Source organism: Hyperoodon ampullatus (assembly GCF_949752795.1).
Source record: "Hyperoodon ampullatus genome assembly, chromosome: 7".
Taxonomy (NCBI): Eukaryota; Metazoa; Chordata; class Mammalia; order Artiodactyla; family Ziphiidae; genus Hyperoodon; species Hyperoodon ampullatus.
In genome coordinates, this window is record NC_136920.1 from 40,813,323 (window position 1) to 40,833,543 (window position 20,221).

Consider the following 20,221-nt stretch of genomic DNA (forward strand, 5'->3'; position numbering starts at 1 on the left):
GAACAACGTTATTAACATTGCTCTTTGAGAAATCTACAGGCCATAGTTCTAAAGGGAATCCTGGTAAGACCTTCATATAAACCAAATAATAAATCCTGAAAATGTAACCACACACTATCACATATAAATTGTACCCTAGCTAATACCTGTTTTGCTGTAATAGCTGTTGTTGATAGTTATGAATCATCTGCCTGTGATTATCTTCATCAGAACTTATGGTGCATGATGTTGGTGCAGTGCCAACCTAATAAAAGACAAAGATACTAACTAAAAGGCAAATCCAGAAATAAGTACTAAAGTACTTTACATAAACTGACGTTCTATAATTGTAAACTTCCATATAGCTTTACTTTTTATAAAAAAGACTGGCATTTCCATTGTTAAGAAATGAAGTAATCTACCACTCTCTTTTAGTGTCAAGCCCAAGAGCTCAACATACACGTTACATAGAAGTCATGGTCACGTATATTAGCACCCTCTAGAAACTGAAAGATGAAAGTCATTAGGTTTGTATAAAGTTATTTTTACATATACATTATTTTTTTTAAAAAATTATCAAATACAAATTAGAAATGCACTTTACTTTTCTGAATGCTAAGATTGCCCACACTTCTTTATCCCCCGACCATCTATGTAGGGATGAGATTTCCTGCATCGTACCCCAGTCTGTTGAGTTTTTTTTCTTTTTTCTTCTTCCAGCTGAGCTCTGAAGCAATCAGTTTCTAATCTTAACTTCTGTTGTTCAATTTGTTCAAGTAATTCCAATTGCTTTTGCTTCTGTTCTTCTATTTCCATTATCTAAATAACAAAAATACTATTGATTTATTAACAACAAACTCATGCCAAAGAAAAGTTTATATGCATTATAATGAAAAGAAACAGGTCTCATCACCAAGAGTACCAATTATCCAAGAAGAAAGTGGTGATGTTTTATCTGTTATTGCCACTGCCAGACGGAGGAAGGAAGCAAGAGATAGGAAAACGGGAAAGGAGGAAAAGGGAGAGAAGTAAAAATAAACATATTAACTATTTCTATTTCCTGGGAGCACAGGGAAACCTTGATCACCACTGAAGCACCACCTCCAGAGAAGTAGCAAACTCTGCGTTCACATCTTTAATTTTACCTTGTTCTCAGTAAGAATAATGCCTAAGAAATTAAATATCGAGAACGCTCACAACACTTTGATTTCTTAGGCATACTCATAGAAGGGTGCAGTTATCTACAAGCTAAATAAAAGTACAGTGAGCAACATTCGGTCCTTACTGTCAGGCATTAAAGAGATGGAAAATAATGGCAGAGTGATGACAAATAAACTCAAAATTATACCAACACACACACACACACACATAAATCCAAGAACTAAAAACGTGTTAAAGTAACTGTAAGATTCATGAGGACAGGGACTAGTCTGTCTGGTTGCCTGTTAAATCCAACACCTAGTAGTCCTTGAAACATATATAAGAAACATACACTGAATAAATAGAAAAGGGAATGTATGTGAAGTTTTATTAAGAGGAATACATCTACTAGAGATAATGAAGAATGATCTTGTTTTCAAAATTAAAAATGTCTCAATATGATATTACCTATTCTTAATCAGGCAATAGTGGCTATAGCTTAGTTCCTGTCTTCACCTTCCTTTCGTTCACTCATAGGAGCAACGGAATTTAAACCATTTACAGTTTTGTAGTAACTCTAGAACTGCACTATCAATATAGTAGTCACTAACTACATGTGACTATTAAAATTTACATCAACCCAAAACAAATAAAATTGAAAATTCAGTTTCTCAGTTGCACTACTCATACTTCAAGTATTCAACAGCCCATGTAGGTAGCAGCTACCATACTGAACATAGATATGGAACATTTCCATTACTGTAGAAAATCTATTGGACAATACTGCTTTAGAATATTGATTAGAAGGCATTTATCTGAGACAAAATACTGGCTCATAGAATTGTCATCCCTCAGCTGCATTTTTAAAAAAACTATGACTATAAACTGACTGGCTTAGTAACAATTAGCCTCTTTCGAGGCAATCTGTGTTAAGAAAATCTTTCATTAAAGTAGAAGGGACAAATATTACAGTTACGGAAGTTGAATTTTAAATTTTTCTTTGAAATACAGTTTTTCAAAAAAACTTTTGGGATTACAAAGCCCAGATCAATGTTTAATATTATGACAGGGACTCATTTATTCAACAGATATTTATTGAGTACTTACTGTGTATAAAGCATTGTACAAGAAACTATGTAGGATAAATTGACTTTTTAAAAAAGACAGTCTTGGACTTCCCTGGTGGTCCAGTGGCTAAGACTCCATGCTTCCACTACAGGGGGCATGGGTCGATCCACGGTCAGGGAAGTTCCACATGCCCATGGTGAGGCAAAAAAAAAAAAAAAAAAAAGACAGTCTCTGCCTTTAAAAAACTGATAAACTTTATAGGGAAGATAAAATACACACCAGAGTATAAAATACAAAGCAGAATGCATTAAGGGTCAAATGAGTAGTACAAGTGAAGATGAAGTACCTTCTATCAAATGAATGTGTAAGACAAGGCAGAAGAAATGGTAGCAAAAGTAGCCAGATGTTAAGACAAATTTCACTGGTCAAATAAAACTACAGTACATAGGGGAAGAAAGAAACCTTTAAAAATAAAAATTTCAGGGACTTCCCTGGTGGTTCAGTGGTTAAGACTCCGTACTCCCAATGCAGGGGGCCTGTGTTTGATCCCTGGTTAGGGAACTAAGATCCCACTTACCTCAACTAAGCCTGAGCACTGCAACTACTGAGCCTGCGCACTCTAGGACCTGCTCGCCACAACTAGAGAAGCCCGTGCACCGCAACGAAGACCCAGTGCAGCCAAAATAAATAAAAAAAATAAAATAAAATAAAAATTTCAAATTACCTGTTTCTGCCTTGCTGCCATTCTAATTCTAGCTGCTTCTTCCTGAGGATGAAGTAGAACTGAACTCTGAGCTACAGCTGTGATAGGCTGAGTCTCTTCCATTTCTAAGAGAATCCCCAAAGCAATAATTAGTTTCAATAATTTAGAATTTGATACCACTGTAATGTCTTTTGTTCATTTATTACATGTAATTTTATTAGGAAAAAGATGTGAAGAATCAAGCAAGTTTAATTTGAGAATATGATAAAAAGAAATACCTTGTTCCTTTTCAGAGTCTGTGTTGAATGAAAGTGGTTTATCTTCACTAGTAAGTGGTCCAGAGTCAACTGTTAGCGTGTCACTTTCAACAACTGTAATAGATACATCATTATGAACATATTATCACCGTCAAACTTAAATCTGACAAATGTAACAAAAATCTACATTCAGATTAACACTGGTCCACCTGAATGTCTTATTTAGTTAAGATCCAGCCACCTTCTAGAGACCACATATTTTATGCAATAAATTCTAGCCTAATACAAAAGACCTAAGACTAAAATTATAAACAAAAAAGAAAAAACGAAGGAGAACTGACTTAAAAGGTAGGCTGACAGAGTTTCAAACACAATGGGAAAGCATAAAAAGAGCAGAGTAAGCAAGGCACCAACGTGTAAAAAGAGAAGAAATTTAAATGTATCTTTGACATACTTAGGTGTTAGGATTTTTATTATTTATGAATCCAGAGCAGAGAAGGAACTTAAAGCAGTATACTTTGATCACATCAGGGTAGCCAGAAACTGAACGGAGCATTCAGTCACCTCATTCATTCAGCACCTACTTATGTGCTGTATGTACATTTACCATGGTCAACAAGAAAAGGCCTCAAAGGAGGTAGGTGGGGGACAGAACATTATCTAATTATCCTAGAAAAAAATTATAAAATTAGAAATGGTGCTAAGTACTATATAAGAAAAAAGGGGGCTTATACAATAGAGTATTTCAGAGGAATCTGAATTAGACTAGGAACTCAGATGAGATTTCTCTTAGGAAATGGCATTTAAGTGGACATTTGAAGGGTAAGGAGGAATCAAGCAGGTAAAGAGTGTGGGGATGTACAGGAGACCTTTCCAGACAGATCAGCAGGTATTAAGACCCTGTGAGGAGTGAAAAACTTGGCTCAATCAAGGGGAGGAATGAAGCCAGATGAGGCCAGAGAAAGCCTACTCACACAGGGCCTTTTCCAAAATAACCTGGTTATGGATTAAAGATGAAAGTGTCCCTTTGTATTAAACGCCAACACCATACTCTCTCTCCTTCTTCTCACTCCTTTTTACTGCCTTTGCTGCTTGCCGCTTCTCTAGCCATCTTCTAAATGATGCAGTCCCTTTAGATGGTCTTATAAGCCTTTTTCTCACTGAATTCTTTCCCCTAAAGAATTCTTCCATGCCCATGTGCTTGAATATCATATGTGTATCTGACTTCCAAACTTACCTCTCTTTGCTTTAGGCTAGTCAATTAATTCAACAAATATTAACTGAGCACCTTTTATGTATAAGGCACTAGTCTAGGCTCTGGGGATACAGCAATGAACAAAATTAAGCCCTATATTCCAGGACTGGAGGGTGAGGAAGGTGAAGAGGGGTAGGTGTCAAGACAAGAAGCAAATAAGCAAGAAAGTAAATTTATGGTCCATCAGATGTTAAGAGCTATGGAGTAGAGGTGATAGGGAGTGAAGATTATGGGGGTGGGGGAAGGCATAGAAGTTTGTTGTTTTACATAGAGTGGTTTGAGAAGGAGTTACTGAGAAAGCAGTATCTGAGCAAATATCTGAAGGAAGTGAGACAGTGAACCATAAAGATATCCAAGAGCATTCCTCCCTCCCCCAAACAAGACCAGCACTTGCAAAGACCATATGACTCGTATTTGCTGTGTTGGAAAAATAGCCAGGAAGCCAGTGCCTACGGTGCAGCGGTTAGGGAGAATATGAAGTCAGAGAAGTAGTGGGGAGGGGTGTGTGCACAGATCATGTAAAGCTTTGATGCCACTGTAAGCAAAATGGTTTTCCTGAGGGATATGGGTAGTTGTTGGAGGGCTTCTCCCAGAGGAATGATAAGCTGATGTGTTTTAACAGGATGTCTCTGGAAACAGATTATTGCAGGAAGGTGCAAAAGCTGTGGATAGAAGACCAGTTAGGAGGCCACCAGTTAATACAGGCAAGAATCTACACTAGAGAATGAACATCACTTAAACTAGGATAGTAGGTGGTGAGAAACAGTTGGACTCTGGATATATTTTGAGGGTAGGACCGACAGGATTTGATGATGGTTTGGATGTAGGATATAGAAGAGCAGAACCAGAATAATAAGCTTTTTGGCTTAAGTGAGAGAATTTTTTGCCACTTACTGAAATATGTAAGATTATATATATATATAATTCTACTACACTTAAAGTGCTCTGGAAGATTCACTAAGGTTTCTAACATTTATTGCCTTTAAGTGGCAGCACTATGGGCTTTAAAATATTTTCTTCCTTTTGACCTCTATTCTTCGATTTTTCAGAAATGAGCATATTTTTGAACAACTTAGAAAGGGTTTATGTGCTACAAAATGAGATGACTGGAGAGAACTACCTTGTTTCTGCCCAGAGGATAATGTTCTGTCTTCACTCACAGTTGCTCCTGATTCAACTGTCAGGGCTTTACTTTCAGTTTCACTAACAGTTGTAATCATTTCGCTTTCATCCTCAGACATGGATTTAATTGTCCAGAGAGACTTTTGGTTTCGGATCTTATTTAATAATTTTTTAAAAAGAATTTTTGAAGGAATCTGGTGGGTCTTCATTGCCAAGGGAACTAAAAGAAAAGAAAAAAAAATTTATTCAGCACCTATTACAAAGCAGGTAAATTATTCTATCTTTATACTCAGTTATTATAACCACCACTGGTTAAAACAAAAGCACAACTTTATTTTCCTCAATATTTATAATTTAACACAATTTTATAACCAGGAATAATTTTTTCAACTTAAATAAGGACACCAAAATTCAACTATAGTTCACCCTTGAACAACATGCACTTGAACTGCACAGGTCCACTTATTTGAGGATTTTTTTTCAATAAAGACATACTACAGGACTGCATGATCCAGGGTTGGTTGAATCTGCAGATGTGGAACACTGGATACAGAGGGCAGACTCTAAGTTATATGCAGATTTTTCGACTGCGTGGAGGGCCGGCGCCCCTAACCCCTTGCTGTTCCATGGGTCAACTGTATTTTTCAACAATAGGCAGCAACATAAATTTCAAGCGTAAAAATGTATCAGAAAGATGTTTATTCCATTTGCTAAATGAGGACAGAATGCACATCTCTTAATCTGTGTGTAAGACTAGCATTCAAAATATGTGCTATAAGGTTCACAAGAAAATAAAAGGTTCTGCAGAGGCCAGAAACGAAGTTTCAAGGGGAATTCACGGCAATTGAGCCCTAAACCCATCTTCTGAAGTTTATGCCAAACCACAGGAAGCTTACACTTTGTTTGGACAGCAGTGTGGGCACAGGAGACAGGGATAAAGCTTAGAGCCCTCACCCAAGGAGTCTAAGAGGAGACCCACATAAAATTGGAACCCCAAGGACTACCTATCCACAGTATACGGTGAAGACGAAAAGAAAGCCAGAGTGGTTTTGAACAAAGGCGATACTCATAGGTATGGGGAGAAAAGAAGTCAAAAGGAAGAGGACTTGGTCTCTAAGAAGACGTGGCGTAAGAGACACCTTTATCTTTTTAGAGGTACCTCTCATGTCTCTGGCTTGGATTACTGCAGACTGTGGTATCATCACTAACATGAGGAAGGCAGGAAGATAAGGTTTCAGTAGGCAAGAGAAGATGATAAATTTATTGTCAGACACCAAGTTCTAAGTACCTGTGCAACAGCCAAGTGAAAAAGTTCAGAATGGTGGAGCTAGAGATGAAGTTTAGAAGAGAGACCAAAGTTTGTGCTGATCACCATTATACATGAAGTGCCTAGCAGTAATTAATATGGTAGGATTTCCGGTGATTTGATCAAAGTCTTAAAAAAAAAAATGCTGACCTTTCAAATGAATTCAAAATTGATCATCTAACTTAAATAACCTAGAAATCTTTAGACTATATGTACATATAAATAAAATAACATTCCTCCTATGTATATGAAAAGGATCTTTAGTGATGGAAATCTGAAGTTTCCTCCTCCCATCACTCCCATGAGTATTAGTCACTGTTTGCACTTAAAAGAGACCAGACTTTCCTAACTGCTGGCAAATGATTAGCATTTTTTTCCTATGAAATACTGCAATATTCAGCTCAGAAGTTTTTACCGTCTGCTTCACTAGAACATATTGTTTCAGCTTCTGTCACTGGAATGTTTTCAGTCTCCCCTGAAATTTCTTGTTCCATTGAAAGGTCCAGTTCTTCATCTTGGATCTGATCAGTCACAGCGGGCAGAGGCTCTGGTTCAAGGTGCAAAATCAGGTTTCCTTTCATCTCTCAATAAAGAAATACAGAGACATGTTTCCATTCCAAAATGACTAAGAACTTGAGCATAAAATTTTAAAGACCATCATAGTTTAAAGTCTAAAATATGAGAGCCTCTTTCAAACTGAGAACTCATTTCAAAATAAAAACTGCTTCAAGACAAATGTATTTTCCCACCAAAACGTTTCAAAGCATTGTTGAAAGTTTACTGAAAATATCTTACTCCTGTCTGCATTGTACATGTCTTCAAAGGCAAATTCTAGCTCTCTCTGCCAATCATCTTTCATTTCACTGCGTTTGTATGGAAGTTCAACTAGTTGTGGTGGCATCCGCGCTACCATCTGTCTCCTGCGTGCCAGGTCCTCTTGTTGTAGCTGTTTGAGTTCTTTCATTAGTTTCTCCTGATTCTTCAAGAATAAAGAGAATTAATTAACAACTGAGTAACACACTTTGGACAGTGGACAGTAACGTGAATAGTGAGGGAAAAGTGGAGAAATCATGACGACAGGGACTTTAGTACCCTCCCCTCCTCTACCATTTGTTCAAACACAAAGACACTAATTAAGAGTCGGCCCTCCATACCCGCGGTTCCTCCACATCCACAGATTCAACCAACCATGGACCATGCAATACCACAGTATTTACTATGGAAAAATATGTGGGTGTAAGTGGACCCATACAGGGCCAGGGTCAACCGTATGATGTTAGTAAGTACTATGAGAAGATGGCTCTGGTTAGGCCTCAGGGCTTCAAAGTGTCTGCCAGGCACAGGTCTTCTTCCTCAGGACAGTCACGAAGCTACATTCTAACTAAGCTGCCACCGTTCCTGCAGTGTACTTTGTTCCAGCTCTCCACACAGCCAGCAGCAGCAGCCAGTCTCAGGTGAGCACCAAGACCCAGCCAGGGTAACTGTGGCTTAACAGATATTTCTTGTTACTCCACACTCTTATTAAGATTAAAGGGGATTTGTACGTATCTCTTTTAAGTTTAAAGAGTCTGGCAAATATGAAAGTTTAAGCACAATGTTTTAGTGAAGTCATCTAACTTAATTTTGGTGGTGGAGGATAAGGAGGGGGGGATAAGGGAAGACCTCTCACCCCCGGGATGAGGATTTAGCCAGATATAAGTGGGTGAAGGAGGAGGAGTACAAGTAAGAAATAACAACTCCAGCACGGAATTATGCAGATGAAGGCATGGGCAGTCAGGGAGAGTACAATGTTCATTATAGATAGGGTATGGAGGGCAGGGATGGTTAAGGAAAAAAGGTAAAGTTGGAGAGGCACGTAGAGGCCAAATACAACACACTATGGCAGGAAGTAAGATCCCAGGGCACAATAGGGTCTGCAGCAAAAAGGTTCAAACAGGGGAAAGGAAATCCTATGTATTGCATACCATTCTTGTGTAAGAGATACAGTCTAGAAAAAGGTAGAGAGCCTGTATAACAAAGTTTTTGTTAAGTGATTACACACTACTTATTTGTAAATATTTTGTCATTTGGAGATGAGGTTGTTTTGCCTGACCTTGAAAAGAATCAAATTATGAACAAATTCATTTTTTATATTGAGTCAAACCATCATTAAATTATCATTAAATTAACTTTAAAGTTATTTGAATAAGCATACTATTTCTGGCTCACTGAAAGTGTGGCATAGTATTCTACTTGAATTATTTATAACAACTACTATGACCACTGACAATGTGAGCTTATGAAATTCTAGGCACAATTCTAAGGGTTTTACTAAACTCATTTAACCCTCATAAAACAGATGATGAAACAGAACTCGGAGAGGTTAGGTAACCTGCCTGTGATCAAACAGCTAAGCAGTGACGAAGGGAGGAAAATCCAGGAAGACTGACCACAGAGTCCAGTTTCTTAAACACTAAACACTTCTGATTTATGGAAGAATGTGCTCTGTTTACCAACTGCTTTTTTCATGTTTTTTTTTTTCCTATAGGTTTAAATCTTAGATGAAAATTATGGGTAATAATTCAGACATTCAGTTATTTTACATTCAGTAAGTAACTGAATGTCTGAATTATTACCTATAATTTTCATCTTTTAGTTTTTATAAACCAGGGTTAAGTTATGATAATCACAACTTACGTTTAGTTTATAAGAACTAAAAATTTAAGGGAGAAGGTCATAATTCAGTTCAAACCATACAAAATAATTTTAAGGCATTTAATTCCCACAGAAGTACTTAAAAACTCATTCTTCAGATGAATGTTTAAAACATCTAAATGCATTAGTCAAATTCAGACTTCTAAAAAGATGAATCATTTTTATGCTGTTTCAAGAATAAACACTCAACAATAAGCAAGACAGATGTAAAGCTGTTGACTACAAAGCCAGTTTGCACGATACATATTTTACAGCTCTGTAACAAAGTCAAAGCTCCTTGACAGCAAGGATCATGACTCTACCCTTGAATCAATATTCTGCAAAGCCAACGAGTGCTTTGCTCAATAAATATTTAATGAATCGAATATTAAAATTTGCAGAGCACAAATGTAATTCAAATAATTAAATTAGAAAAGTGATTAACTTCTTCTTGGGCTATTTTTAGACTGATTAAAATATTAAACTTTTAATACATTCATCAGTAAAAATTTTAGAAGAGAAATGAGAACAGCTTCACCCAACCTGAATTTGAAACAGGAGGTTAAAGCAAGTTGGGAAGCTTGAAATGACATGAATCAGAGAGAATATGTTCCCATTCTTCACAACTCTGTCCTCTGAGCCTGTTCACGACCAGTTAAGTTTTACAGTGCCATTGCTAAGGCCATCAGTAGTGGTCACAGCCAGAATTTAATTCTTACTTGAGCCAAATGGATCTTCTTCATTGCTTGGAAACCCCGTGCATGTGCCTTCTCACACTGCTCCATTCTCTCTTCTGCTGCTTGTTTCTGTAGTTCTTCCAATCTTTTAGCCTCTTCTTTAGCAGCCAAACGAGGATCTGGCTAGCAGTCAATCAGTAACATTTTAGATAATTAAATAAAGTGTGAAACAAAGTGATAACTAAAAAACAAAACAACCTTAAAATCATGTTTTTCTACTTACATCAAATTAAATGATAACAAGTTATAGTTTTAAATGCCCACAATTATCAACAGCATGTACGTATGAAAAAAGTCAAACTGTTAGTGTAAAGTTTTACAAGTTGTACATTTTAAAGCAGAGTAAACTATACTCATCCAAATACATTCTTCCATCATTTTTTAAAGAAATTCTATTAAAACAACAGTGTTGAAAGGTAAACACCTGCAAAGCTAGTAGTTAAGAAACCACAAACACTGAAGGTCATGTAAGCCATTTGGGGAAGCACTAAGATTTGTCTTTGGTTTTTAGCCAAAATGTACAGCTTGGCTTCAGCCTCAGGAAAGCAAAATCACCAAAACACCTACTTTAATGTAATTTCTGGCTTCCTAGAACTTGTGCATAATCAATGATTATGTGGTTGCACAGTGAGCCATCATCTCATTGACGTAACAATAATATCAAATGTGGGAGGACACACAACATGTATTACACATAAACATTCACGGGGCTTCCCTGGTGGCGCAGTGGTTGAGAGTCCGCCTGCCGAAGCAGGGGACATGGGTTCGTGCCCCGGTCTGGGAGGATCCCACATGCCGCGGAGCGGCTGGGCCCGTGAGCCATGGCCGCTGAGCCTGCGCGTCCGGAGCCTGTGCTCCGCAACGGGAGAGGCCACAACAGTGGGAGGCCCGCATACCGCAAAAAAAAAAACCAAAAAAACATAAACATTCACTTTGTAAAAAATCTTATATATTCTATATGTTGACAATTAGTCAAGTGAAACAATAATGACCATGAAAGCTGTTAACTATATATCTAAAATTATTTATAACTCTCAAACAGTGAGATAAATAGGTAAAGAGACAGTTAACGTATTCAGAAAGAGTAGGAACTTCCCTGGTGGTCCAGTGGTTAAGACTCCACATTTCCACTGCAGGGGGTGTGAGTGGGTAACTAAGATCCCCACATGCCGCTTGGTGCAGCCAAAAAAAAAAGAGTGCACTGGCCAAACAAGTGTATGAAAAATATTAAATCCCTTTGGAGCTAATAAATATTTACGCATATCTAAATAAACACAGGTCAGATTGCATTAACGCATAACATTAAATAAAATAATCTTTAGGAGTAACATTTCATTTCATTTAGGCTGTGAGGTTTTCAAGAAAAAAGGTATTTGGGAATTCTTCACATCATGTGGGGGTGAATTAAAAGCAGAATGGCAATTTTGGTAAACCAAAATTTGAAGGGAAGGAAAAACTTCAAAACATACAATGTGTATAATAAACATGTTCAGTCAGATATAATGAGGTACATAAAGAATATCAAGTAAATAAAGGGTTAGAGAAAAATTAGGCACCCCAAACAAGTTTTAATCTGACTGCCCAATGTCAAAACAAGATTTTACAAGAATGTTTTAGAAAGACAATCCCTTAAAAATTTGTGTCAATACAATTAAAACTTTAAACAAAAATCTGGTTGAAATAATAGTTAGATTCCATTTTTAGCAGTTGAACTCAAAAGATATGTGAAATTTGCAAAAAACCGTGAATCCTAAGCAAAAAATTCTTTCTAGAAAACATGTTTCTGAAAATCTTTTCCGTGAACTGCAATCTGCAGTGCACAAAACAAGTGATTACTAAATATGCTACTTCTGCATCTTCTACATCGGACTTATCTTAAGTATGATGGTAAACTAAATTTAAGTGTTTCTGCTTGTCTGCTGACATTTCTGGGCCTCACAACAAACAATATAATGGATCTGACTGGAAAAATATTTCTAGGATGAAAAATCCATTTTAACAAGTGCTGTGTTAACTGTTGCTGACAAAGGAACAAACAGGATGAGGGGCACGAGTAATTCAGAAATTTCAAGCATACGAAGTTTTGTTTAACTGTGTGTAGAGAATGTAAATGTAGCATAAAACAAAATTTAGAGAATAACTGGCTCTAAGTAGGAATACAGCAGATCAAATTCATATTCTTCTTCAAAGACAAATTTTATAACATACAAGAAATTTTAGAACAACTTTATCAAGATATTCAAACAAAAAATGATAGCAACTCTTACATGCTAAAAGGCTGACTGAACAAAAAGAAAGTAGCTTATTTGGAGAAAGCAGCTGAAGGAATAACTAAAATGTATGCCAAGAGTGCAAGTATTTTTTATATAATACCTGCTGTAAAGATCCTATTATTCTACTCCAAGAAAGATTCTAAATTATTGTGCATGTGAAATAAGCTTAGATGCAGATGAAAATGCAGAGATTTGTTATATGGAAAACCAAGCACATTGCTCCACTGTCCCATTTTAAACCCAAGGTTTAAGGACAGATTTTTCCTAAGCGATGGTGTGAGGAAGCAAATAAAAGAAAATACCAGAATGCTTTAGTTGTGGGACTGTTTTTATAAAACTGCCTTATAACTACTGATATAATCTTCAAGTCCAGAAATTGAAAAGAAGGTAGGTCTTTTAGTTACTGTCAAACAGGAAAGTTTAATAACCTACTGTGATACCATCAGCGGCACACTATATTACAGCTAGAAGAAAAATGTCTTTCTTCATCAATCTTAGTATTAAACATCTATTTAATACTGTAAAAACATGTAAAAACAATGTTTTAGTGAAGTGAACAAACATATAGGACAAAAGCAAGTTAGCAATAGATGGACGTTATTATTTCTGTATTATAAAATACTGACCTTGTAATAATATTTTACAATTTTAAACAAGTTTCAAGATTTACTCTTATTTCCTAGAAGTTAATTCTATGATGACATGCACAGAAAGATAGACAAGATGAAAAGGCAGAGGGCTATGTACCACATGAAAGAACAAGATAAAACCCCAGAAAAACAACTAAATGAAGTGGAGGTATGCAACCTTCCAGAAAAAGAACTCAGTATAATGATAGTGAAGATGATGCAGGACCTCAGAAAAAGAATGGAGGCAAAGATCAAGAAGATGCAAGAAATGTTTAACAAAGACCTAGAAGAATTAAAGAACAAACAGAGATGAACAATACAATAATGAAATGAAAAATACACCAGAAGGAATAAATAGTAGAATAACTGAGGCATTAGAATGGATAAGTGACCTGGAAGACAGAATGGTGGAATTCACTGCCGTGGAACAGAATAAAGAAAAAAGAATGAAAAGAAATGGAGACAGCCTAAGAGACCTCTGGGACAACATTAAACGCAACAACATTCACATTACAGGGGTCCCAGAAAGAGAAGAGAGAGAGACAGGACCCGAGAAAATATTTGAAGAGATTTTTTTCAAAAACGTCCCTAACATGGGAAAGGAAATAGCCACCCAAATCCAGGAAGTGCAGAGAGTCCCATACAGGATAAACCTAAGGAGAAACACACCAAGAAACATATTAATCAAACCGGCAAAAATTAAAGACAAAGAAAAATTATTGAAAGCAACAAGTGAAAAATGACAAACAACATACAAGGGAACTCCCATAAGGTTAACGGCTGATTTCTCAGCAGAAACTCTACAAACCAGAAGGGAGTGGCATGACGTATTTAAAATGATGAAAAGGAAGAATCTACAACCAAGATTGCTCTACCCAGCAAGGATCTCATTCAGATTTGATGGAGAAATCAAAAGCTTTACCAACAAGCAAAAGCTAAGAGAATTCAGCACCACCAAACCAGCTCTACAACAAATGCTAAAGGAACTTCTCTAAGTGGGAAACACAAAAGAAAAGGACCTACAAAAAAAACCCCAAAAGAATTAAAAAAATGGTAAGAGGAACATACATATCGATAATTACCTTAAACGTGAATGGATTAAATGCTCCAACCAAAAGACACAGGCTTGCTGAATGGATACAAAAACAAGACCCATATATATGCTGTCTACAAGAGACCCACTTCAAACCTAGGGACACATACAGACTGAAAGTGAGGAGATGGAAAAAGATATTCCATGCAAATGGAAATCAAAAGAAAGCTGGAGTAGCAATACTCATATCAGATAAAATAGACATTAAAATAGAGAATGTTACAAGAGACAAGGAAGGACACTACATAATGATCAAGGGATCAACCCAAGAAGACATAGCAATTATAAATATATATGCACCCAACAAAGGAGCACCTCAATACATAAGGCAAATGCTAACAACTATAAAAGAGGAAATCAACAGTAACACTATAATAGTGGGGGACTTTAACACCTCACACCAATGGACAGATAATCCAAGCAGGTAATTAATAAGGAAACACAAGCGTTAAATGACACAATAGACCAGATAGATTTAATTGATATTTATAGGACATTCCATCCAAAAACAGCAGATTACACTTTCTTCTCAAGTGTGCATGGAACATATTCCAGGATAGATCACATCTTGGGTCACAAATCAAGACTCAGTATATTTAAGAAAATTGAAATCATATCAAGCATCTTTTCTGACTACAATGTTATGAGATTAGAAATCAATTACAGGGAAAGTAACTTAAAAAACACAAACACATGGAGGCTAAACAATACAGTACTAAATAAGCAAGAGATCACTGAAGAAATCAAACAGGATATAAAAAAATACCTAGAGACAAATGACAATGAAAACACGACAATCCAAAACCTATGGGATGCAGCAAAAGCAGTTCTAAGAGGGAAGTTTATAGCAATACAATCCTACCTAAAGAAACAACAAACATCTCAAATAAACAATCTCATCTTACACCTAAAGGAACTAGAGAATGACGAACAAACAAAACCCAAAGTTAGTAGAAGGAATGAAATCATAAAGATCAGAGCAGAAATAAATGAAAAAGAAACAAAGAAAACAATAGCAAAGATCAATAAAAGTAAAATCTGGTTCTTTGAGAAGATAAACAAAATTGATAAACCATGAGCCAGACTCATTAAGAAAAAGAGGGAGAGGACTCAAATCAATAAAATTAGAAATGAAAAAGGAGAAGTTACAACAGACACCGCAGAAATACAAAGCATCCTAAGAGACTACTACAAGCAACTCTATGCCAATAAAATAAACAACCTGGAAGAAATGGACAAATTCTTAGAAAGTTATAACCTTCCAACACTGAACCAGGAAGAAATAAGAAATATGAACAGACCAATCACAAGTAACGAAATTGAAACTGTGATTAAAAATCTTCCAACAAACAAAAGTCCAGGACCAGATGGCTTCACAGGTGAATTCTATCAAACATTTAGAGAAGAGCTAACAGCTATCCTTCTCAAACTCTGCCAAAAAATTGCAGAGGAAGGAACACTCCCAAACTCATTCTATGAGGCTACCATCACCCTGATACCAAAACCAGACAAAGAGATTACAAAAAATGAAAATTACAGACCAGTATCACTGATGAATACACATGCAAAAATCCTCAACAAAACACCAGCAAACAGAATTCAACAACACATTAAAAGGATCATACACCATGATGAGTGGGATTTATCCCAGGGATGAAAGGATTCTTCAATATACGCAAATCAATCAATGTGATACACCATATTAACAAATTGAAGGATGAAAATCATATGATCATCTCAACAGATGCAGAAAAAGCATTTGACAAAATTCAACACCCATTTATGATAAAAACTCTCTAGAAAGTGGGCATAGAGGGAACCTACCTCAACATAATAAAGGCCATATACGACAAACCCACAGCAAACATCAATCTCAATGGTGAAAAACTGAAAGCATTTTTTCTAAGATCAGGAACAAGACAAGGATGTCCACTCTCACCACTATTATTCAACATAGTTTTGGAAGTCCTAGCCACGTCAATCAGAGAAGAAAAAGAAATAAAAGGAATACAAATTGGAAAAGAAGTAAAACTGTCACTATTTGCAGATGACAGGACACTATACATAGAGAATCCTACAGATGCCACCAGAAAACTACTAGAGCTAATCAATGAATTTTGTAAAGTTGCAGGATACAAAATTAATGCACAGAAATCTCTTGCATTCCTATATACTAATGATGAAAAATCTGAAAGAGAAATTAAGGAAACACTCTCATTTACCACTGCAACAAAAAGAATAAAATACCTAGGAATAAACCTACCTAGGGAGACAAAAGACCTGTATGCAGAAAACTGTAAGACACTGATGAAAGAAATTAAAGATGATACAAACAGATAGAGAGACATACCATGTTCCTGGATTGGAAGAATCAATATTGTGAAAATGACTATACTACCCAAAGCAATCTACAGATTCAATGCAATCCCTATCAAATGACCAATGGCATTTTTTACAGGACTAGAACAAAAAACCTTAAAATTTGTATGGAGACACAAAAGGCCCTGAATAGCCAAAGCGGTCTTGAGGGAAAAAAAAAAAAAAGCTGGAGAAATCAGACTCCCTGACTTCAGACTATACTATAAAGCTACCGTAATCAAGACAATATGGTACTAGCACAAAAACAGAAATATAGATCAATGGAACAGGATACAGAACCCAGAGATAAACTCACGCAACTATGGTCAGCTAATCTATGACAAACGAGGCAAGGATATATGATGGAGAAAACACAGTCTCTTCAGTAAGTCGTGCTGGGAAAACTGGACAGCTACATGTAAAAGAATGAAATTAGAACACTCCCTAACACCATACACAAAAATAAACTCAAAATGGATGAGAGACCTAAATGTAAGACTGGACACTATAAAACTCTTAGAGGAAAACGTAGGAAGAACACTCTTTGACATAAATCACAGCAAGATCTTTTCTGATACTCCTCCTAGAATAATGGAAATAAAAACAAAAAGAAATGGGCTCTAATGAAACTTAAAAGCTTTTTCACAGCAAAGGAAACTACAAACAAGATGAAAAAAGAACCCTCAGAATGGGAGATAATATTTGCAAACGAATCAACAGAAAAAGCATTAATCTCCAAAATATATAAACAGCTCATGCAGCTCAATATTAAAAAAACAAACAACCCAATCCAAAAATGTGCAGAAGACCTAAATAGACATTTTCCAAAGACATACAGATGGCCAAGAAGCACATGAAAAGCTGCTCAACATCACTAATTATTAGAGAAATGCAAATCAAAACTACAATGAGGTATCACCTCACACCAGTCAGAATGGCCATCATCAGAAAATCTACAAACAACATATGTTGGAGAGGGTGTGGGGAAAAGGGAACCCTCTTGCACTGTTGGTGGGAATGTAAATTGATACAGCCATTATGGAGAACAGTATGGAGTTTCCTTAAAAAACTAAAAATAGAATTACCATATGACCCAGCAATCCCACTACTGGGCATATACCCTGAGAAAACCATAATTCAAAAAGACACATGCACCCCAATGTTCATTGCAGCACTATTTACAACAGCCAGGTCATGGAAGCAAATGCCTATCAACGGATGAATGGATAAAGAAGATGTGGTACATATATACAATGGAATATTTGGAATATTACTCAGCCATAAAAAGGAACGAAACTGGGTCATCTGTAGAGATGTGGATGGATCTAGAGACTGTCATACAGAGTGAAGTAAGTCAGAAAGAGAAAGACAAATATTGTACATTAACGCATATATGTGGAACTTAGAAAAATGGTACAGATGAACCAGTTTGCAGGGCAGAAATTGAGACACAGATGTAGAGAACAAACGTATGGACACCAAAGGGGGAAAGTGGCGGGCGGGTGGGGGTGGTGGGATGAACTGGGAGATTGGGATTGACATATATACACTAATACGTATAAAATCGATAACTAATAAGAACCTACTGTATAAAAACATAAATAAAATTCAAGAATTCAAAAAAAAAAGAAGTTAATTCTATGATAATACTTATCTCATGTCTTGACTGAATACTGACTTGCTCTTATGGAATTTGTTGAATTCTAACCTCCACATGAATGCTATACTATGAAAGTTTATTTTCCTAGTAGACAGATATATCTAATACGAAAAAAGTGAAAACCCACTGTTACAAAGAAATAGCAATTATAATGAGTGATAATCATTTGTCACTCTTAAGACTGACAATATTTAAACCACAACATTTCATACAGACAAGGGTATGATAAAATGGCCATTTTCATATGTTGCTGATGTTATTTAAAAGGCAATTTAATGATCTGTATTAAATATCTGTTATCAAATGTTGTATAGTTTGGAACCTATAATTTCTCTCTAGGAATCTATTCTAAACATACAGTCAGAGTTGTAGACAAAATGTGCAAGATGATTATGTTTGCATTTATGAAGCAAAAAAAAACCCAACACAATAGAATGGTTAAATAATTCTATAATGAAATATTAAGTAGCTATTAAAAATCATGTTTTGAAAAGTATGTATATATGTTTATATATAAACACTATAACAAATCCATTAATGTATTAACTGTATTACTTTTTGATGATGGAATCATGGGTGTTTTTCCTACTTTGCGCCTATGTGTATAGTTTCAAATTTTCACAGAGTATGTATTATTTTTATGTCAAAAAAAGTTTTATGGTAAAAAAGAAAACTATTTTAAAATATAACTGTTTAAGTAGCCAACTCTTTTCTTTCATGTTAAATCAGCATTCATAATAAACATGACATCATAATTCAAAGCATATTTAAAAGTTTTTTTTATCACTATTACCCTAATATGGTTGGCAGAGCTTTTCAAATTTTGATATCTGAGAACAATAAACATAGAACAAAGGTGTAACTCAATTCAATGAACAGAGAAATAATTAAGTGAGGGTCATGAAAAAACAGTCAATCACCTGCTTTGTGTCCACCTCTCTACTAACAAAAGTATAAAGATGATGGTAAGTAGAACTACTGGTTTTCACATTAGAAGTTTTCTTTACTTCAATGTTCTGAAAAATGAAACAGAAAATAGACTGTTAGGTTAAAAGTATTAATTTTCATTTAAAGCAGGATCCAATGAAAAAATTAATTTTGTATTTTAATCAGTTATTCTTTTTTTTCATGAGATCATGCACTGTATTTCCATTAAGCTGGAATTTAGGTTTAAAAGCCAGATTATATTTCTTTTATTTTTTAAAATAAATTTATTTTATTTATTTTTATTTTTGGCTGCACTGGGTCTTTGCTGCTGTGTGCGGGCTTTCTCTAATTGCGGCAAGCAGGGGCTCGTCTTCGTTGCAGTGCGCAGGTTTCTCATTGTGGTGACTTCTCTTATTGGGAGCATGGGCTCTAGGCACGTGGGCTTCAGTAGTTGTGGCACACGGGCTCAGTAGCTGTGGCTTGCGGGCTCTAGAGCGCAGGCTCAGTAGTAGTGGCGCACGGGCTTAGTTGCTCCGTGGCATGTGGGATCTTCCCAGACCAGGGCTTGAACCTGTGCCTCCTGCATTGGCAGGTGGATGCTTAACCACTGAGCCACCAGGGAAGCCCCAAATTATATTTCAACAAGAATACTCAATAGGTGATGCTGTACAGTTTACTACATGATATCAGGAGGCACATAATGGCAAGGTGCTCTGCTATTACTGATTCTAAGTTTGATCATCTGATTATGGTGGTTCATAATCACTGATAAGAGAAAGTTCTCTCCTCTTTTGTCTAACAGAAGTAGGCCAATGAATAAATGTAGAAGGGTGATAGATACCTATTTGGTGCCAAAGTATCACTTCCCAGATTACTTGGCAATTGAAAAGAGAAAAATATACCTTTATAATGGAGATCTCTTGTAATCACATAACCACATCAGATAAATACAGAATATAAGAAACTAGTCTAGTCTATTCAAAAATTCTGAAATAAAATGTTAGCTAGGGTTGGGGGAGATAATGTTTCACATTGAAAGAG

General features: G+C 36.0%; 1 protein-coding gene across 1 annotated transcript in view; it reads right to left on the reverse strand.

Annotated features, from left to right (window-relative positions):
* CEP295 (centrosomal protein 295) overlaps window positions 1–20,221 on the reverse strand; it is a 48,380-nt gene that overhangs the window by 19,022 nt on the left and 9,137 nt on the right. The window contains exons 7-15 of the mRNA XM_079708569.1: window positions 19,174–19,269; window positions 10,223–10,363; window positions 7,626–7,809; window positions 7,246–7,413; window positions 5,523–5,744; window positions 3,169–3,261; window positions 2,912–3,015; window positions 661–798; window positions 147–244 (exon numbers count right to left, since the gene is read on the reverse strand). Coding sequence (XP_079564695.1) covers window positions 147–244; window positions 661–798; window positions 2,912–3,015; window positions 3,169–3,261; window positions 5,523–5,744; window positions 7,246–7,413; window positions 7,626–7,809; window positions 10,223–10,363; window positions 19,174–19,269 — 1,244 coding nt within the window. The remainder of the gene's footprint in view (window positions 1–146; window positions 245–660; window positions 799–2,911; window positions 3,016–3,168; window positions 3,262–5,522; window positions 5,745–7,245; window positions 7,414–7,625; window positions 7,810–10,222; window positions 10,364–19,173; window positions 19,270–20,221) is intronic.